At 35.8% G+C, this 14,924-nt stretch overlaps 1 protein-coding gene across 5 annotated transcripts in view; it reads left to right on the forward strand.

Moving 5' to 3' along the window:
* LOC107681375 (tensin-2-like) overlaps positions 1-14,924 on the forward strand; it is a 51,648-nt gene that overhangs the window by 7,603 nt on the left and 29,121 nt on the right. For 3 of the 5 annotated variants that reach the window (XM_016477648.1, XM_016477650.1, XM_016477649.1), the window contains exons 2-3: positions 12,444-12,549; positions 13,514-13,551. In XM_016477648.1, the coding sequence (XP_016333134.1) occupies positions 12,444-12,549; positions 13,514-13,551 (144 nt within the window). Of the gene's footprint in view, positions 1-1,164; positions 1,318-12,209; positions 12,276-12,443; positions 12,550-13,513; positions 13,552-14,924 lie in introns of those variants that run through there. The other 2 variants (XM_016477653.1, XM_016477652.1) reach the window with 2 other exon arrangements.

Genomic DNA, 14,924 nt, shown 5'->3' on the forward strand with positions numbered 1-14,924 from the left:
CATTCCACATTTTATTTCCTGTTTCCAATTCAGACATTTCACAAACATTCATTAAGTAGTTCAAATAAACATTCAATACATTGCTATTTGCTGATTTATATTCGTTTGGATGTTTAATATATCATTCTTAATGTTTTCTGTGTTTATACGGAACTTATTTTATGAATGCATTAATCACTGGCACATATCACATGGTGTTTGTATGGGGCTTCATTGCTTGAAGCCACATTTACTTGGCTGTGCGATTCCACAGAGCACATTTCTGTTTATTCTGCTCGTGGACAGATGGACTGCATCCATCACTTACATTTGTGGCCATTCGTTTTAATCATGTAGTGTTTGAAAATGTTTCTTAATTGGCGAAAACAAAACCCAATGAGGAACAAATTTCTCTGTTTCAACATTAAGTCTGGGATGTTTGATATGAGGCCTAGCTGAAGGTGCTTTATCTTTTTTTTTTTATTATTGTGCTTGGAACTTGTATCTTTTCACAAATGTATCTAAAGCGACATTTAGGACGTTTAAATAATACTTAGTGAGCTTTACATGCTTCATCTCTACTGTAGAAAACTCTTGTGAACTCGCCTGCAGATGTAACTCCACATATGACCAGTTGATGTCGCTATTGTGCTTTCAATAGTTCTTTCAAAGTACCACTATTTTGGCGGATAAATATGCATTACACTGATTTTCAGACTAATTTCTGGCTAATTATTTATTATTGTAGAGACGGTAATAATATATGGAACATTAAACATAAATAAAATCTGTCTAATGCATATCAGAAACAAGGTAATGTATAACTTAATTCCATAATTAACTAAACTTGTTTTGCATAGTCGTTTAATACCTGTGTTAATACCACAGTTTCCTGTTGAATAAGAGAGCACATCATAATAAAATCTAGATTATAGAATTCATTCTTAATTAAAAGTTTAAATATAAGTTTAAATATTCTAAGCAAAATTAGCTAAATAATTAAACGCATATGGTTTTGAAAGTGATGCTATAGAGAAAGATATGTTGTAGAACAGCGCTACATTCATAAGGCAGGCGCTTCTAATTTGCATTCCATCCAATCAGCTATCGATTCGTCAGGATGCGGCCAATCAGAAAAGTTTGCTTCCAGTAACAACATTCCAGTGTTCTTTTCCCGCTGTAGCTCCTCCCACTGCCAGACTATGAGTTTAGTGAAGAGTAAAGAAAACAACTCCATCGGTAGTCGAGTGCTACTCCATTGACTTATTGGGAATGTAGCCCATGAAATCTTTAAGGAAACCTTTTTTAGCTGGAATATTCTCCAAAAACATGAGCAAGGTAATGTATTTTCATTCAGTATGGATCTAAGATTACATGTCTAGAGGTCCTGAATGTAAAGAAATGGGCATAACATGGTTGAAATGAGATGTGATTAGATCTCTTTAGTGTTAATGTATTGAAATTATTTCTATTAAATGCTATTGTATGTACGTTATGCAAATAATATATTCGGAGCAACGCTGATCTGATATGTAGTTTTCCTCTGTTATGTGTTGGAGCATCTTAGAGGTGAGTGCTATAAATACCCTTGTATAAGATTTATTAGTGTGCTGTTAAATGGAAATCGCTGGCATTGGTGCTGCTGTCTCAGTGTCCACTCTTTCCATGTTCACTGTCATGGCATGAAACATGTCAGATGCATAACAGCAGCATGAGCGAAGTCTCGTTCTCTTTCTGTAGGGACAATTATCACACGCCTTACATAACCACAAATGAAAACCTCATAAACTCTTAGAAGTTTTATCACTCTGCTAATTAAGTCTGGCAAGAACTAATTTAAAACCTGCGTATGTTTATTGCGTTATGTCGTCGATGAACGTCTAAGGAAATGCGTACCTTGGTTTTCCCCACTCTTCGCCAGGGGTGAAACTGCGCTGAAAACTGGAGCAGAAAGAAAGAGTCATCATATGACTTCACGAGCTGGTAACTAATAGTTACTGCGTCATCATGCATTAAACGCCTCGCTAGAGACAACGGCTGTGTCTCAAAACATAGTGAGCTTACTGCCTAGACAGCATTTTGGGGTGGAACGATTAAGAGAATCTATTAAACCTGTACTAATAATTTTTTTAAGTCAGTATTGTTTCTAATAAACTTCAGTAATGTAAAGGAATGCTCTCACATTCTTTCAACATGGCAGTGGCCAAAAAACAAAACTAAACAAAAAAACATACACATATTATATTCTGGGGAATATATATATATATATATATATATATTCTAGAAACTAAGAAAAATGTAATAAAAAATACAAATAAATGATTCAACACTGTAAAATACAATTTAAATATACACAATTATTAAAATTAAATTAAAAATGTAAATTAATTTGTTATTATTTTAACACATTTTTAACATGAGTCGTGATCAGTGTTGGGGAAAGTTACTTTTAAAAGTAATGCATTACAATATTGCGTTACTCCATAAAAAAGTAACTAATTACATTACTATTCATATTTATTTTAGAACTACAGTAACATCTTCTGATTTCGCTCAACATGGGGACAGAAGAGCTGTCAATCAATAAATTAACAAAAAAAGTAACTTGCGTTACTTATTTGAAAAAGTAACTCAGATATTCTCTTGTAAATTAAAAAGTAATCCGTTACTTTACTAGTTACTTGAAAAAAAGTAATCTGATTACGTAACTCACGTTACTTGTAATATATTACCCCCAACACTGGTCGTGATGAATGTGTTAAATAAAAAAAAAGTGTAGCTAATACCAAGCAAGTGTTATGGCTATTGAAAACATATTACAATGGTTTATTGCCATGGTAATATCATGCATTTTGAATATGCACTACAGGTATGTTAGTATTATTGTATGTTTTGAAGTAGGCACATAAATATCAGTGTGCATGCTGTCATTATTGTGAGAAGAAAGACAATGCAAAATGCAATGCAAAAGAAAATTCTAATCAGAGGATATAATGCTGCAAGTCAGATCGTCAGTGAAGGATGTTCTTCTACTGTACAGCTCTGAATACAGCTAAACAGCCATTAAATATGACCACAATTTGGAGAATGTAAGATAAGCTTTAATTAAAGGGGTCCTATTATGCTCTTTTACAAAGTCTTGATTTTGTTTTGGGGGTGCACTAGAACTTGCTGGTTCATCTGTCTTGGGAAAGCTAGTGTGTCTCCGACATAGTGGTAACACTCGTTGCCTTCTCTAGTGCAGCTCAACCAGGTCTCGTCCCATTCGTCCATATTTGTGATGTCACAAATCCCGGAAAAAATGCGTGAAAAAGTGAAAAAGCATAATAGGACCCCTTTAAGCTTGTTATAGCTTAGTAAATAGTTGATATGATTTGCCACCTACATTATAATTACTTCTCTCTCTGTTTCTCTCTCATGCACTTTCTATGAGCTGTCACTTCATATCGGACCTCGCATGGATTATTTCAGCTTAGCATATCCACCTGAATACACAAAACGGATGTAATGCAAACCTTATTATATCACACTCATCTATAAACTGGTCTGCTTGAAGAGAATCATACTGTTTAACTTATAGAAAAGCTTATAGATGTGTAAGAGAGCAGTACAGTTGAAGTGCTACTTAGCAACACACTAATAATTCTTGCTGATGATTTTAGAGCAGTAAAAAAGTTGCAAGTAATTACTATGTGATATATAAGCCATAATCAGGGGGATTTCTTTACAAGCATATTGAGCCATTTATGTATAGTCATAAAATGAGTGTGGTCACTGATTAGTTTGTTTTACTTGGTTCTTTCTGAAGTTTCAAGTTACACATCATATTGAAATGCTCAATCAAAACCGACCGCCACGGTTAGATTATAGTGTGCGAACGTTTACTGACATGAAGGTTCACGTAAAAGTCACGCCACAGGTATTCCTGATGAGTAATCGGACATACATGCACGTGATTGTATTTTATCTTTATATTTTGTATCGGACGGCCTTAAAGTCTCTGACTTTCCCTTAGCTTTCTCTTGGGTTATATATGGTAACAACAACATTGTGCAGTAGAGTTAGTTCTTGATAACAGTCTGACACTAATAGACTGCTGTGTGATTTAGTGTGTGACGGGCTTACAGGAGGAAGTGCAAATAATAACTCACACAATAGGATGTGCAGATTAGCCTGTCATTTCCTGAGGATGCAGCAGGGCTCTGTAACCATCATGGAACGGGATGCATCCCGTATTCAATATATTTGTTGAATTTTTGATGACCAGTTCTAGTAGTTGAATAGTTTTCATGCTCTTTATGAATACAAATAGTTTGATGTGAATGCTGCATGTGTTGTGTTTTGATCATTGTGCGTTTGTTTGTCATGGAGACATATTTGATTAGCGCAGGAAGTATGTATTGGCGCTATGCTGACTTCATCACTGGAACAGGCAGTCTGTGTTCTTCCACTGCCTGTCCCACCCTACACACACACACTCACTTATAAACACACACTTGTATTCACACACATGGCTCCCTTGCTTTCCCTTTACCACCCCTCAGTGAGAAAAAAGGCCTGTAACACTTTTTTATACTCCCCAGCTGAGATACTCATTCTTTATTAACCCTAAATGTTTGGTGCGTTCAGCAGGATGCTGTGCTGCAGATGAATGAGGCCTAAAACTGTGAGGCTTGATGGAAAGAGATGCACTTTTACTTTTCAAAGCAATCAGACTTTTTTCAGGTGTTAAAACATGCATGGGACCTATTGAAAAAGGAGTATGAATTGACTAAGGACAATTATTTTATAGAGATTTTTTATTTTATTTTTTATTTTTTTGAGCTAGTAAGTTATCACTTAACACACATCTGCAATGCTTTATAGTAATGCTCTAGCAACAATTTTTACAACACTGTACTAATGCTACAGTAAAAATTGTAGCTTATTGGAACATATATGGTGAAAAATTGTTGTAACATTGCATTACATGTAATTATGCTGTAAAATACTGATACATTTATGTTTTTGCAGGTAAAAATTATGAATTGCCATATCATTTCCAGTGAAAAACAATTAAAAGACATTCCCAGAAGTCCCTGTGTGACACATGACTCACTGAATGAGGATATTTACATTTTCAAATAGTATTTTTTTTTATCTGTAAAGTACATTAGGGTGTTTTGTTTTCTATTTTATGTCATTTAGTTAATGTTTATTGCATTTTAGTGTCATGTGTGTTACCATGATGGTCTTTTCTCTTTGTATGACCCTGAAACCTCCATATTTGTTTTCCATATTTAATGGACAGGCCACTTGTGATAAACTCATTATTTGGCTTTGTTTTATCACCTGTATTATTTTTGTGGTTATCAATACATTTTGAGGTACAAAGTGGATTTTGATAATTCAAGCAGGTTGATAAATTAACATTTTATCATTTAAAGGGGTCATATGATGAGATTTCAATTCTTCCTTTCTCTTTGGAGTGTTACAAGCTCTTGGTGCATAAAGAAGATCTGTAAAGTTGCAAAGACTAAAGTCTCAAATCCAAAGAGATATTCTTTATAAAAGTTAAGAGTCAGCACCCAAATATTCAGATGTGTGCAGCATATTTTATGGAGGACGAGGACTGTTTCTGGGGAGAGTAGCCTACAATGCCGGTGTCTGTTTCTATAAAGTTGGGCAATTCCAACTTTGCAAGGACAGTCTGGCGCTTCTGACTCACAGCCTGTAAGTACGTTTTCATATTTAAAGAATTTGCCACTGATGATTCAAACGTGAGTTTTGAGCAGTGTAGAGTAGCGCTTGTTGTTTGTCATTTCTCCGATCACAAATGCAGACATGGTTTTATGTTTACACGGCGCGATACGCAACGCATAAAAAGACAGTATAAGTCATTATAATCCGTAATTATGTCCCCACTGGATGCAACAAATGCCTCGTTTGTAATGGGTTTTAATGGTTTTGTCTCGTCGCGCCGGGACACGACATCACAGTATAAGGTAAGGGGCATAACATTTCCATCACACACTTGAGGAATTCGGCCAATCACAACGCACTGGATAGCTGACCAATCAGAGCACACCTCGCTTTTCAGACCGATGAGCTTTGTAAAAATTGACACGTTTCAGAAAGGCGGGGCATAAAGGAGAAACAATAATGTACAGTATGTGGAAAATAATGTGGGTTTTTTTACCTTAAACCGCATAAACACATTGCATTACACCAAATACACAAAATAATGTTCTTTTTAGCAGCATCATATGACCCCTTTAATTAAATATACAGTTTTAAGTTTTAAATATACAGGCACCAATGTGCCATTCTGTAATAGCTGAAACTTTGCTACATTGTCATTTCTGGCAGCCACAGCTGTGCTTTTTAGCATAAATTTAACAGGATATTTTTGACAGTGTACTGTAGTAACTGCATAGCAACTGCCCTCTATTGTGGCTGTGCGTTTTGCGCAGACAGAAAATGTAAAAATCTAGTGGACTTCAATCGGCAATGAAAATAAAATGGCAGGTTTTTAGGGCCATTGCATCGAACGCCACTATAAACACCTCTTCGGAATTTTTTGGGCAGGAAAGCTAATTCCTCTGGCATTAAAATCACTTTTTCAGCAAGTGTAGGTTATAGCAGCAGTTAATCTGGTGCTCACATATTCCCTTATTGGCTCATCACATGAGGACAATTTGATGTCCAAGATCTCCGTTCCCTTCATCCAGCCCCATTGATGTTTATTCTTCTGAATTGTCTGTTAGATTTGTTTTTTCTTGAATTGTTATTTGTGCCGAAGTTTCTTTGTCTCTATGATTTGAAATCGTAATTGGTAGCATCTGTTGGTGGACCACCATAGTTGCAGGCACGATTTTGTGATTGATAACGTGGTTATTCGCAGATGCTTTTTGTTTATTGTGACCTACGGGAGACGGATGGCAGGGACGGTCTGCTTGGGGCTCCCTGGACATTAATGCCAGGCTGATTGGAGAACATTTGTGGCTAAGGCAGAATGGAGATCTGAGCACCACCACCAAATCTGCAGTGGTTTCTCTTTCTTGAGGCTGATCTTCCAACTACAGAGACAGATAATGAGTCTCAGTGGCACATTTTGATTGGTCTAATGGTCAGTGATGTGATTCTTATTTGTTATATGAATTTACAAATACTTAAAAAATTAAAAAATCAGTTCCTACATGACTTGAATACCATCTCATATGATTGGCATGTTTTTTTTTATTAAAACATAGGGAGGATGTTTGGGAGGAGCATAAAATTATAAATGATATCAAATAATAATGGAGAGATTATAAGCCTAATTAAATAATTCAGTTATTGGACAAAAAAAAAAGCCCATAAAACAAGAAGTGATATCTTAAATAGGACCCCTATGCATCAAGGTCAGAATGTCATATAACCTAAAATATGACAAATTATACATTTATATATTTAACTTATATATTTATATTTATTATACATTTTAATGTATATAGTTTCAGTTGTCAGATATTTAAACAAAACTTTTTACTTAAAAATATTTTTGAAGATTTAAGATGTAAGAAGAAGTACAAAAAAACATTAAATTAAAATAAAATATAAAAACCTATGTTATTTCATCTAGTTGTCAAGGCAACATTTCAAATTTTAGATTAGATTAATTTGGTGTACTAAAATAACTACAACTTAAATTAAAATTTATACAAATTATGTAGACATAAACAATTTTACTAAAAATGATAACACACAAAACAAAATTAATAAAACATTAACCAAAATTAAACAAAGTATAAAAATAAAAACTGATTCAAAATATTTATAAAAACTATAATAACATCTGTTAAGAAAAATATATAATTGCATCTATAATTATATCACATGACATTTGTTACTTTTACTTTAAAAAAAATTGTTTTTAACCTTTTCTTGAAAATGTTATAAATGTTTTTCAATACCATATGAAACAAACATGAATACAAAGAGTACATTTCTGTCAACCTGGCACGTGGTTTAAGCTAGATTTAAAAGATTTGCATTTTCCTGGACACTCTTATATGTCATTGACTCCTGAATGTCAATCGGTGTTTATGTTCTTGCTGGGCTTCCATTCATAGTTTGCATGTACTGAGTTGGGCTGGAACACAAAGTTCGGTTCATTGCAGGATATTGCACACAATGTGAGGATCTGTTAAAGCTGGAGCTATTTATGGAAGAGAAGAGAGTGCAGAGGTGAAGAATCATGGGAAAATTGGTACGTGGGTGTGCCTTTCCCCCAAAATACGGACTTGCCTTTCGCTTTCTGTCATTTCTGTGTCTGTTTATATCCAGATTGTCTGTTCAATTCCTCTTCTGTTCTTTCATTTGAGTTTGAAGGAGAGGGTTTTCTCTCTCTCTCAAAGGCTGTCCTTTTTGCTGGAGAGCTTTGGCATGCTGTTCAGGATGGCTAAAATTAAGTGAACAGTCCCTCCTTGTCTCTGCTCCGTGCCCGGGGGCCGTCCCTACCCTGACTAGCCGCTCTTGGCACACTGTTGGCCGGGCAGTAGGTTAGTTTGTTGACGGGTGTTGCAGTCACACCTCAGAGAGCGCCGGACCTGTGAGACGTGATCTTGCACACTCGGTTAAAGGGGGTGGGGTTACTTAGTGCAGGTAATGGAGCGCTGATTATTTCTTCATTTGCGTCCTTGACCCTTGTGGACTTTATCAGTGGAAAGGTAAGCTTTATAATGTACGTTCTATGCGCACCTAATTAGGGTGCACAGAAAGGTCACTTTTATGCTTAATAGGGTTAAATGACAAAAACACTGACTTGCAGGCCAGAATTAGAGGACAAGTACATTTGGGTTCTGTCAGGCCCAATAGTTGCTTTTTAAGCTTTAAAAGTGTATTTATGTGAGTTGAAGGACCTTCAACTTTTAGTTTATTAAACTGTAGTACAATTAATTAGACAAAATACCGTAGATCAGTGAATATGTTCAATGATATACAAATAAATCAAACAAATGGGACTTTAAAAGCAACTTTTGCCAGAGTAATGTATTGTATTTGTATTATCTGAATTTGGGGATTTTTAAAAAATTATTTTAGAAAATATCAATATATGTGATTAATTGCTTTTTTCTGTTGATTATTTACCAGAATATGTGACAAAAATTTTTTGACAGCCCTAATTGTTTTACATATACAGTATATTCCACACACATGCATATACATTTATATATATATATATAATTACACATCAGTTATTACGTCACTTAACAAAACTGCTTTACTGACTTATTAATATTTGAAAAATATCTGCCATTAAATGTATTAAATGCAAAAAAAGTGCCATTAAATGTAATTAAAATGTCACTAAATGAACCATTAAAGGCACAATATGTAATTTTTTGCCACTAGAGGGCGTGTATTCAAAACAAACAAAGAAACAAAGGTGTAGTTTGATGACTCCGTGACTGAGTGTGGAATCATGGGAGTTGTCGTCTTCATCCCCACAGCCGATGCAATCCGACGGGACTCAGGCAGAAATCATGTTCATGGATGAGCTAATGTATTAAAGATTTATTAACATCGTAGTATGAAGCAGGGTGAGGCTGAAATCCGTCGACGCGAAACGAGGCTGCTGAACGAGGGTGACACACGGCTCGAAAGCAGCGGAGCTTTTATTATGCCACAGTCGACCGCTTCCGCTCCTTCTGGAAGTACACAAGTCAGCAAAATATATAACACTGTTCTAGTGTTTTTTGGATATTTTAATAAAAAAATCGTACATACTGTGCCTTTAAATTGAAACTTTTCATGAAAATAATATACTGTAAAAGTTTTTCAAAAACAATTGAAACCAGCATGAATACAGAGTTCTGGGAGCTTGTCACATGTGTTTTTATTTTCTTTATCGTGGACACTTTTATACGTCATTGACCCTTGGCTAAAGTTAAGGAAAATGAATAGAGTGAACATGGGAAAAACTAGAAGCTGAAATTGGAAGAAAGAAAGGAAATCCAAGCATTAAGGAGCTGTAAAAGAGAAAGGGAAAAGCAGCTGATGATTTCCATTTGGGTGGGCAAACTGAACTCCTGGAGCAGCCAAGCAAATCAACGTGATCTAGCCGAGATCTCTGAGAGGGATAACACGAGATGATCTGGTTTGATTAATCCAGAAAGAGGGCTTTCTTAGTAACCGTGGATGTTTAAATGGGACGCTTTAATGCATAACGCATAACATTTGTCATGGGGCACTTTTACAGGGCATTTGCTAACGTCTGAAGCAGCTGATCCTGATGTTTGTTCATAGTGAATGAAAGAGTTTCTCTGATTAAGCAATTATAGTCAGCTATTAAGATTTCTCAACCACCTTCGTCATACTGAAGAACTATTGTGTCAAAGTACAGTCAAAGAACAAGCAGTTATGAATGAGGAGAGGACAGGCTGCAGTGACACCGCTAACAAATGTTCATCTGCTTCTCACTTGCTTTTACTTCAGGACCCAGGTTTTACATTGGACATCAAGTGATGTTCCAAAGCTGCTACTATTTAACCAATTATTTATTATAACATTTTTAAAAATGTCTTTAACATCAAACACGATCATTATTATGAACTATATGGGTGCAGTATGCTAATGAAATAAAGTGTATTTAGAAGGTTTTAGTGCATTTCTATGGGGTTCTGAAAGTGTAGAATATGATGGTTGTTAGGGTGTTGCTATGTGGTTATGTGCTGGGTGGTTGCTAGGGTATTATGTGTGTATTGGTGTGTTCTGGATGTTTGCTAGGGTGTTGCTATGTGGTTATCATGTTTTGGGTGGTTGCTTGGTTGTTACTATGTGTTATGATGTTTTGGGTGGTTTTTAGGGTGTTACTGTGTGTTATGATGTTCTGGGTGGTTGCTAGGGTGTTACTATGTGTTATGATGTTCTGGGTGGTTGCTAGGGTGTTACTATGTGTTATGATGTTCTGGGTGGTTGCTATGGTGTTACTATGTGTTGTGATGTTCTGGGTGGTTTCTAGGGTGTTACTATGTGTTATGATGTTTTGGGTGGTTGCTAGGGTGTTACTGTGTGTTATGATGTTTTGGGTGGTTGCTAGGGTTATTATGTGGGTAGCGGAGTATTCTGGGTAGTTGCTAGGGGTGTTACTATGCGTTATGATGTTCTGGGTGGTTTTTAGGGTGTTGCTGTGTATTATGATGCTCTGCGTGGCTGCAAGGATGTTACTATGTGTTATGATGTTCTAGGTGGTTGCCAGAATGTTACTCTGTGCTATGATGTTCTAGGGGGTTACTAGGGTGTTACTATGTGTTATGATGTTCTGGGTGGTTGCTGGGGTGTTGCTATATGTTAAGATGTTCTGAAAGGTTGCTATGGGTGTTACTATGTATTATGATGTTCTGGGTGGTTGCTAGGATATTATTTGGGTAGTTGAGTATTCTGGATGGCTGCTAGGGCATTATATGTTGTTATTATGTTCTGGGTTGTTGGTAGAGTGTTGCTATGTGTGCACCCAGAGTGTTGCTATGTGCTAGCAGGATGTTCTAGGTGGTTTCTTGCTTAGAGCTCACCTGTTTCATTTGTTTAATCATCCAGAGGCAAATGTAATTAGTAATTAGTACTTCTAACTGTTTTATACATTAAATTGGGATTGAAAAAGTACTTGAACATTTAAAAAAAAAAAATACAAAAAGTATTGTGTTCTGTAGGAATATATTCACTGGAGATGCCCATTGTACCTGAAGACAATGGTTGTGGAGTGAGGAACTCCAGTGGCTGTATGTGATGGTGCCAGCTTATTGAAGCTGTGGCTATGGCACCTAACGGGCACACACTGCCTTTCTCGCCAGCTGTCCAAACAGGGTCGAGAGAGAGAGAGAGAGAGAGAGAGAGAGGAAAAGAGTGCTAAACCCCTGTACCTCTCTGCCAAATGGAAAAACGCACGTCCAAACACAAAGCTGCATTATGCTGCTGCGCTGTGGGACGTCATACAGAGTTAAAACCAAACCAAACCCAGTGTACAAACATGCTGCATGATGAGTTTGTGCTCTCTGTTGTTAGTCTTGAGCCTCATCAGAAGTGATAACATACAAATTAGTATTTGAGGAGGATATGTGACTGTCAGGTATTTCGTAGTCAAGCGCTACACAGTGGGCTTGCTATGTAGAGTTGTTTGTGTGAACCAAAGCGTCCTCATCAAGTTTCTGACCGCAAGATGTGCCACTTTCAGATAAAAGGTTTTGTCGGGTTTTTGTTTTTGTTCTCAGCATTGAAAAATGAGCTGCTGTACATGGAAAGAGAGACAGAGCCCTGACATCCAGAGGAGAGTTCAGGTCAGTAAAGGGAATCGGGCGGAAGAGCGGAACGCAAGAGAAGATTTATTTGGAGAAATATTGAACTAATGGCAAAATGACAGGATTACAGACAGTGACTGAGAGAGAAGCATGCGTTTAGCGTCAAATACAAAGCCTTTTTTGAAATGTTGTGTTTGTCTTTTCCAGGCGGGGAAGGGCGAGCCCCACGTCTTTAAAGAAAAGACCTTCAAAAAGAAGCGGCAGTGTGGGGTGTGCAGGCAGAGCGTGGAGAATTTGGGCTCTTTTTGTCGAGGTGAGTAACATCTGACAATTTCAGCTTTTATCTCAGGTTTTTTTTTAACATTTTTTATGCCGAGGACCCACAAATATGATGTCCACCTTGTGACATTTTTAAGTATAAAAAATGTATGTTTCGCAATTTATACTGAGAAGAAGCATGCTACTATAAAGAAAACATGTAGATTATGAAATTAAATAATTTACTTTAATGTTACTGTACTAAAGAAAAATCAAATTATGAAAAAAAATTATTATCTGGAAAATATTTATGCTTATTTCAAAGTACCTTTAAATTAAGTATAATACTGAAGAGAAATTACCAAATTTTTAAATTTACAATTTATTTGTATTTGTATTTTTTCACACTGAATCCTAATCCAGTTTTACAGTTAACTTTGACAGCCCTAAAAAACTTAATATCTTTCCATGCCAATGATGTTATTGGTAACTATTAAACTATTAGAAATTGTTTTCAGTAATGGAAATAAAGCTGAAAAACTTCTAATAAATAAATTACATAAAAATGTAATAAATAAGTTTATGTTGAAGTACTAAAATTACTTAAGATAAAAATACATTTATATAGAAATATTAAAATAAAAAAATTTATAAACAAAAAACCACGACATAATTACTAAAAATAAAATGAAAACTGAAAATATAGAAATAAAAGCTTATTCAAAATATTAAGAAATACTCAATTTGTATTTATATAATTCTAAAATAACACTATTCCATGGACTTCTAGACTTTTACCTATTGTAATTTTTTTTTTCTGAACTGAAGTAATGTTTTTCTAAACTTTGATTGAAATTTTTAATAATCATAAGAAAAAAAGATTTAGAAGAAAGATTTTAGATGCTATTTTAATACTCAATTATTAAATTATGTTGCATCTTATAGTTCACTAGGGGGTTCCCTAAGATTCCCTGTAGTCCTCCCTGACCAACACATTTCCCTCTCTTTACCGCCCACAGTCTGCAAAACAGCCACTCATAAGAAATGCGAAGCCAAGGTAAGACCATTTCTCCCATTTCTCATCAGGTCATAATATATTTATCAATGTCTCTTTCACTCCCTCTTCAGATTAACATGGGTGTATAAAATGGGAGTTTATGTATTTAAAGGCTAGCTCTCGCTCTGTGTTTTCTGCACTGAAGGCCTCCCTGTGTTGGGGCGGCAGTGTTGGCAGCCGCACCACACAGCCGTAGTGAAAGACTCATTGATAAGACCAATGGATGCCAGCGCTGGCACACCCATATCAGGCACGGATCCAGAGGAGCACCCTGGGATCTAGAGTCCCAAGCAACGCTGTAAAGCTATTTGCTTTATTCATAGTTGCTGACCTTGTATAGAGAAACTACTGTGATACCCAGTTTTATATAACCTTATTCGTCACTCCTTGGCGCTGGCAAAAGTTTGGTCAATGTGCAAAGAAACAGTGAGTGGTTTAACATGCCACATGGTTATTCAATCAGCAAATCGCAACCCACTGAAACGCTCTTCACGACACAGAGAGCTTACAGTTTTTTCTGCTTGGAGTTGAGCTCACTGGCTGAATAGGATCATTTTCAGGCATGAGCTCCTATAATGACTAGGTTAAATGATTATGTGCATTTCATGAATGCATTTCAGTGACTATGTGGAATCAGGGTTCAGAATGTACATTTTATCAGACAGAATTGTCATAAATTGCCATAAATATTTATTTTTAATTAAAAAAAAAATCTAAATATATGTTTTTTGTAGCTTTAAAAGTTGATTTAGTTGATTTTCATTGCAGATTGCAAAAATCAATGCAGCTCATTTTAATAGTGTGGTACAACTGCAATTCTGGGCTGGTAACTGAAAGGTTGTAAGTTTGAATCCCAAAACAGTAATCAGTTTGATGATTACTTTTGTTTTTCATAATTTCAGCTAAGTCATAAAATTATTTTCATGAATTATTGAATTTTAAGAATCAAGGCAGAAGCATCAAAGTAGAAATGATGTAGTACAATGGTAATAATTTTCAGTGTATAACCGAAAGGTTGTAGGTTTGAATCCCACAACAGGCTATCACAGTTCTGGGTGAGATCTGTTACAGCATCACATCTTATTATTTATTTGTCCCACTGTTTAATCTATGGATTGATGAATGGTTAACTGATCATTTGTCATGATTCATTCATGCATAAACAGACTTTTCTTCAGATATCTGGGAGATTAAATGTTTAGTGCGTGAACTCATGAGCAGTATGGGTACACTCTAAAAAATGCTGGGTTAAATACAACCCAGTGCTGGGTAAAATAGGGACAAACCCAGCAATTGAGCTGTTTTCACCCAGCGGTTGGGTTAAATGTTTAACCCAACCTTCTGGGTAGTAACCCAACCGCTGGGTCAAAACA

Source organism: Sinocyclocheilus anshuiensis, unplaced genomic scaffold, assembly GCF_001515605.1.
Source record: "Sinocyclocheilus anshuiensis isolate Anshui unplaced genomic scaffold, SAMN03320099.WGS_v1.1 scaffold881, whole genome shotgun sequence".
NCBI lineage: Eukaryota > Metazoa > Chordata > Actinopteri > Cypriniformes > Cyprinidae > Sinocyclocheilus > Sinocyclocheilus anshuiensis.